Source organism: Limulus polyphemus, unplaced genomic scaffold (genome assembly GCF_000517525.1).
Source record: "Limulus polyphemus unplaced genomic scaffold, Limulus_polyphemus-2.1.2 Scaffold72, whole genome shotgun sequence".
Taxonomy (NCBI): Eukaryota; Metazoa; Arthropoda; class Merostomata; order Xiphosura; family Limulidae; genus Limulus; species Limulus polyphemus.
The window spans coordinates 864,346-870,799 of NW_013665682.1; the positions used below are offsets into that span (position 1 = coordinate 864,346).

Genomic DNA, 6,454 nt, shown 5'->3' on the forward strand with positions numbered 1-6,454 from the left:
TTAAGTCTGCTAGGCTGTAGTTTGATTTGCCGCTTCTCGTTTCCATCTTCTCTTTTTCTTCTTTTTTTTATCCCACTTCTGACACCAATTTGTTACGTCTCCGTTCGCTAGTTAACTTTCCGTAACTTCGTTCCGGCGAAACTTTAGCGACACAAGTCCTTACTTAATAAAACTGGTTTGTTCTTTCTGAATACAACTTCACGATACACTTGATTTCAACATTCGCGCTAAAACAAACGCTATAACGAACGTTAACTTCAACAATACTTTCTCACTGCAGATCAATTACTCACAATCTACACACATTGTCCATCACGCCGTGACCATCTTATATATACCAGACCACCCTCCAATCTAGTAAATGCTAGAGCACTCCCGAAGGAACGGGATAGTTCTAGAAAGCAGGTGGCGTGACAATAGTCACGTGATCTCGCTGATGCAACAATAGTTTGAGATGCTGTTGAGTATTTTGTCAGTTGATCCCAAGGAAGGGAAATCCCGCTTCCCAAGTGAAGTTTGACTGAAGTGGAACCTGCAGACTCATGAATAGAAGTTTCAATGGCTAGAGAAAATTCAGATAAATGATTATCTCAAGTTTGATTATACTTTTCATTATAAGCAGATACCATTCTACCAATGTTTCTATTAACTTTTTCAGTAATGCTAGACTGAGGATGATATGGAGTTGTAAAGATGTGCTTAATTCACATATCTTTACAACTTTCATCCATCAAATGAGGCACAAATTGTGGGTCATTATCAGATACAAGAGTCTTCGGAATACTATATCTACACAAGTATTCATTAATTAGTTTTTAATAATCACCTTTGCAGTTATTTGTTTGAGAGGATATAATTCAACCCATTTACTGAAATCATCTGTCACAACCAACAAATAACTATTTCCTGTCCTAGACTTAGGATAAGGTCCCATGATGTCTACTCCTATTATCTCACTAGGTTCCATTAGTTTAGTGCTTTGCATAAATCCAGCTGGCCTCTTCTGGTCGAATCTAGTGATTTGACAAACATGACCACATATAATTTTTTAATGTTCTTTCTCATATTAGACCAATAACCATGTCTAAATACTTTGTCTATTATTTTTCAGACACCTAGATGAACAGTCGTAGGATGATCATGCAATTCAATTAAAATTCCATCAACAAACTTATCCATGAGTATGTCTTTGACAAAACCATTACAGATTAAGCTTTACCTCGCAGATGGCGCAAGTTGTCCATATAAGTGGTCAAAGTCTCAATGGTGCTCCTTCTCCAAGACCCAATGGATCATTTAATGCTTAACTGGGTCAAATTATCAGTGTAACTTGGCTATAACAATGTCCCGATGTTTTTGTTGCACTTCATCAAGATGTTTGTTTCCTCTCTTTTGCACTTATTTTCACATTAAAATGCCATCTAGCCAAATATTTGAACCTCTTGTTATGAGGTGGTAGTTCACCTGTGTGCTGTTATTCGTATAAACCAAAATTACCACAAATAATTGTATTCTGAACCGGCCTGATGAGTTTCTGTTCGTCGGCGGTTGTATGCGGTCGAGATGTTTTACGTTTCTTCTTATTAGAAACTCAAACTACACTGTCATTAAAGAAGGAAATGTAAAAACAAATATTATCAATATAATTGTTGGGTAATATCACACAAACTAACAGCATAATTGATATATGTGGCGAAATTAAAGCATTGCCAATCAATTATTTATATTGTTGAGAATAATAACTAAATAATTCTGGAATTTTAAATACTATACCATAAGTGTATAATAAATTTAATATGAATAAATATTTACATAATATTAAAATAAACTGTAATATATCATGTATTATATAAATAAAAAGGCCGTTTGCAGCGTTAGTTACGTAAAGGGAAAATCCTCAATATTAACCATGTCTCTGTAGCGTCCTCATCATGAAAGTAGGTCTGACCTATTAGAAGTTATTTAACATATAAATGCTATAAATATCCATTCGCAGTAGAGTTGTTATCAGTGTGTTTCAGAAAGTATTTTCTGACGTCACGAGTTCACAAGCGTGAAGATAGTTATTTGGGATTGTGACGTCTTACGTACTGGGTTATAATTAAATGGTAAGTGCCTTAATTTTTATTACTACGGTACTCGCACTTCGCAGTAATATACTTACATAGTGTGATTTTTCTTGAAGACGAGTCGTTTCTATTGCATACAATGATACATTTTCCCATAAAAACGGGGTCTAAAACTAGCAGTAGTAGTTACAAGTACAAGAAAATAACCTGACGACGAAAGGCGGAAGACTTTCGAAACGTCGTCCTCTACATTTGGTATTCATGATGAATCTAAGTTTCAAATGGACAGCAACTGCTTGTTGTAGAAATCTATCTGCCTAAACAACCTCTCAAAGATTAAGAAACTAACCGTCTTGTAGTTGACATAACTTAAGTTCTACGCGAGTCTTGCTTACATGTTACAGTACTTGAACTTACTCTAAATAATTTTCTTTTAATCACAGTAGAATTTAACATTTTAAGCAAGCTAGCAAAGCTTCATTATGATTAGAGTCTAGAGGTAGTTTAGGAATAAGATAGGTTGAGTTTATAGAGTGTAGTAGGTGCCAGGATTGGATTGTTTGGGAATTGTGGACTTGATTGTAATTTTCATGGTTGCTACTGTTAAGAATACTGATGCAATAATTGGTTGTATGAAGTCAAATAGTGAAGCAGGAAGATTTTTTGAAGTGATTCAGGATGGTTTTCTATACCAAATAGTCAGAGAGCATTTAATTTTAAGTTTTTATTGTTAACCATGCCCTAATAAGGCTGTGGCTGAAAATGGAAGAGCTGAAGTGGGGGAAGAATGATCATTCCACAATTAATTTTGATTCTTTGCTACATGTAGTGATGAAAAGAGGTGAAATATTAGTTTCTGATTTTTAAAAGCCAATTTTGAGGCCATGGGACAAGATTTTATCATCAGTGCATGAGGATTAATGAGTTAGAAGTTGTGTAGGACAGATTTGGGAAAATTTTAAAATTTGCATTTAATTCAATATAGGCATGTTCCAAAAACTACAAAAAGGTTAACAGGGAAGATCCAACCATATAGGCTCACTAAAAGACATAAATGAGAAAGTTGAGAATAAAATCTCGTAAGTTTAAAAGGTTTAAATCGACAGATAGGATGTAAGCTTTAAATAAATATAAGAAAGCTAAGTATCTAATTAAAAACAATACTAAGAATCCAAAGGGGTTTATGAGAAACAGCTGGCAGATGATGTAAAAACTAACAGCAAGAAAACAAGTATCTTAAAAGTTTATCAAAATGGAGATGCTGATGGCTAGCTTTCCATTGAAGACTATATGATGGTTGAGCTTTTAAATGTTTACTTCTCTTCTGTTTTTATAAGAGAGGATGCTAGAAACACCCTTGATCCTCAATATTCTATAGAAAATATTGGGATTGACCTGAAGCATGTAGTTGTTAATTCACTGCTGGTAAAAAGAAAGATGAGCAACTTGTTTGTAGGTTGTAGAAGAAATTCTAGAGTATCTTATATAGAGTAGAGACAATAGATAATAAGTGTAAACTGTGAGAAATAGCAGCAAGATTTCAAGAACTAATCTATTACATACAAGGGATACAGCAGTTAATAATGACTTTCAGAATGATAGAAACAGTACTGTTAGGGTTAAAAGTAATGGATTTAGTTTTAATGAGCAGGTTCTGTTAACTGACAGATTCCACTCAACTTATGCAGATGAAAAACTATGGCAGGAAAGGAAAACAAAAAGGTACAGAGAAGGATGGGAATGAAAAACTTGGTTATAGTTCAGGGTCCAAAATTTCTAATCAGTTCTTTGCAAAAATTCTAACTGGTCCTGTTAATTTCTTTTTACCAACTGCAAATGTGAATATATAAAAAAATAAAAACATGTACGTATATGTGAACCATTAAAAAGAAACATTTAACTTAAAAACCACTCTTGGAATGTATATAATATAGATACTAATCTAGATAAACACACACAACAAAAATAATGACTTGAGGTTATTGTTTTAATACTGACTAAAAAGTAAGGTATTTTATGAGTTTATATGCTAATATTTGACACACTTTTTTGGGGTCAATCTTACTGTTCACATGTTCCAGGAATATTTTTTTTTTCTTTTTGGATGTCATAGGGACTTCTCACAATGTTTAAAGATAGGCCAGAGATCCCCAGAAAGTTAGAGGCTCCGTATGAGAGATTGAAATAAACAAAAACACAACTATGGTTTTAGAGAAAAAGTATATAAATGCACATTTGATGACAAGGTAAAGTAGGAAAAAATACTTAACCTTAGTTGGTCCATGGGCCTTCTACCTAGTAAAGGCTGACTGAACGATGTGAATTTCGTACATTTGGTACAGCATGGCACATGGATAGGGGTGGAAAGCAACAAAACAAGTGATATAGTAAAGGGTACTAGCAGTAATGCAGTCTTTATTGTGCATGTAGAAACCAATGAAATAGGAAAGGGTAGATCAGAGAAGCTAATTGAAAAGTACAGGAGGTTGATAAAGGCATTTAAAGAAAATAACCTTAACTCAATTGTATTGGGGATACTGTCAATACTTAATTGTGGACATGGAATTATAAATGGGTCACTGGGGCTGTATGCTAGGCCTAGGTTAATATGCAAAATGAACAGATTAGCTGGTTGGATTTGTGGGTTCAATTCAATTTGAAAAGGAAGGCTTTTTAGAAGAGGAGATTTTAATTTAAATATAGTAGAGGCTGCTTTGTTTGGAAGGGCTATTATCTCATCTGTGTGGCATCTTTAAAGTAGTATTGGACAGTGGTATTATCCAGGATAAACTGAATGCAGAAAAATTAGTGTATAAACAAAGTAAAGAACTAATTTTAAGGGTAAACTGAATGCAGAAAAAATAAAATGTAGAGAAAATGAGTGTGTATAAACAAAGTACAGAAATAATTTTAATGGTAATCAAATTTGTTATCATTGTAATATTAGAAGTATAAGAAATAAATTACTTTAGATCAGTACTTGAACTGGAAGATTTTAGTGTAATGGAAATAACTGAAACTTGGTTAAATGTAGACAATTTTGATGAAACTTGTTTGAAATACAAGGTTATTTAATAGGTACAGAGTACTAAAAAGAAGGGAAGGAGTGGCATTGTATGTAAAATGTGAGCTATATCCTGTTGAAATTGATGATCTCAAATATAATATAAAGTAGATTGAATTTATTTGGGTGTTGGTTTTTTTAGATGATATAGGGAGAGAAGGCACTTGATTGTAATTTGTTACAGACCAACAGAGGAACCTGACAAAATTAATGAAAAACTCTACAGTGAGATAAAGAATTTGACTGTAAATGAGATCATAAGCATATAGACTTGAAAATGCAAATGATGAGGAGACAGGTTTTAAAATATTTTAGGGATGGTTTTATAAACCAATTGAACAGAAAACCAACAAGGAACAATCGTATTTAAATTTATTGTTAATTTCTCATGTAGAAGTAGTTTCAGATGATGGAATTTGGAGAATGTTTGGGTACAAGTAACTATATCTCAATTAGATTTAATGTTTTATTGTATATGGAAATTAAGAATCATAAGACTTTGGTTACAAATTTCAAAAAAGCAAGTTTTGAATGAACTTCACAAGAATTATCTGTTGTGAATTGGGAAACTAAATTAATTAAAGATAATAATCAAATGTGAAAGTTTTTAAATAAATTTTTAAATATTTAAGATAGACATGTTACTTGTAGAGAACAAAAAATGTGGCTGCAAGTAAAAAACAAGGGTGGCCTACAAAGTGTATAAAGGATAAAATTAAGAAAACATTAAAATTTAAGAGATTTAAATTCACTGTTATGACAAGAAACTTGGAGGATTATAAAACATCAAAAAAGTTGGTCAAACAGAAAATAGGGAAATCAAAGAGTATATGGAAAAAAAAGTTGGCTAAAAATATCAAAATTAACAATAAGGACTTATTTCAATACATTAATGGTAAACAGAATGTTAGTATGGAATAAGGCTTTTGGGGAATGATAAAGGAAGGTTCATATGTGATGGCTGAGTTATTAGATTCTTGATTTTCTTTAAATTTTACTAATGAAGATTTAAGCAATATTCCTTATCTCGAACAGTTATTAGATAATCACATTAATTCTGAGCTTGTTAAGAAAGTTTTAAAGAATAAGTCTACTAAGCGAGATAATATTTTGCTAAGTGTTTTGAAGGAGTTTAAGGATTGGATATGTGAGCTACATGCTACTATTGTTTGCAAGTCCTTGAAGCAGGTGCCAGGTGATTGGAAGTTAGCTAATGTTACTCCTCTTTGCAAAGGAGGTAATAAACATTGTCTCAGTAAGCATATTAGTTTTACATCAATGATGGGGAAAGTATTTTAAAGTCTGATAAAAAAAAAAAAAA

At 32.5% G+C, this 6,454-nt stretch overlaps 2 protein-coding genes across 2 annotated transcripts in view; both read left to right on the plus strand.

Annotated features, from left to right (window-relative positions):
- The window catches only part of LOC106466118, a 45,288-nt gene that overhangs the window by 32,748 nt on the left and 6,086 nt on the right, over positions 1 to 6,454 (plus strand). Inside the window, exon 13 of the mRNA XM_022394653.1 lies at positions 6,169 to 6,370. Coding sequence (XP_022250361.1) covers positions 6,169 to 6,370 — 202 coding nt within the window. The remainder of the gene's footprint in view (positions 1 to 6,168; positions 6,371 to 6,454) is intronic.
- The window catches only part of LOC106466186 (GTP-binding protein SAR1b-like), an 18,109-nt gene continuing 13,614 nt past the window's right edge, over positions 1,960 to 6,454 (plus strand). The window contains exon 1 of the mRNA XM_013926431.2: positions 1,960 to 2,108. The gene's annotated coding sequence lies outside the window, so the exon portion shown is untranslated. The remainder of the gene's footprint in view (positions 2,109 to 6,454) is intronic.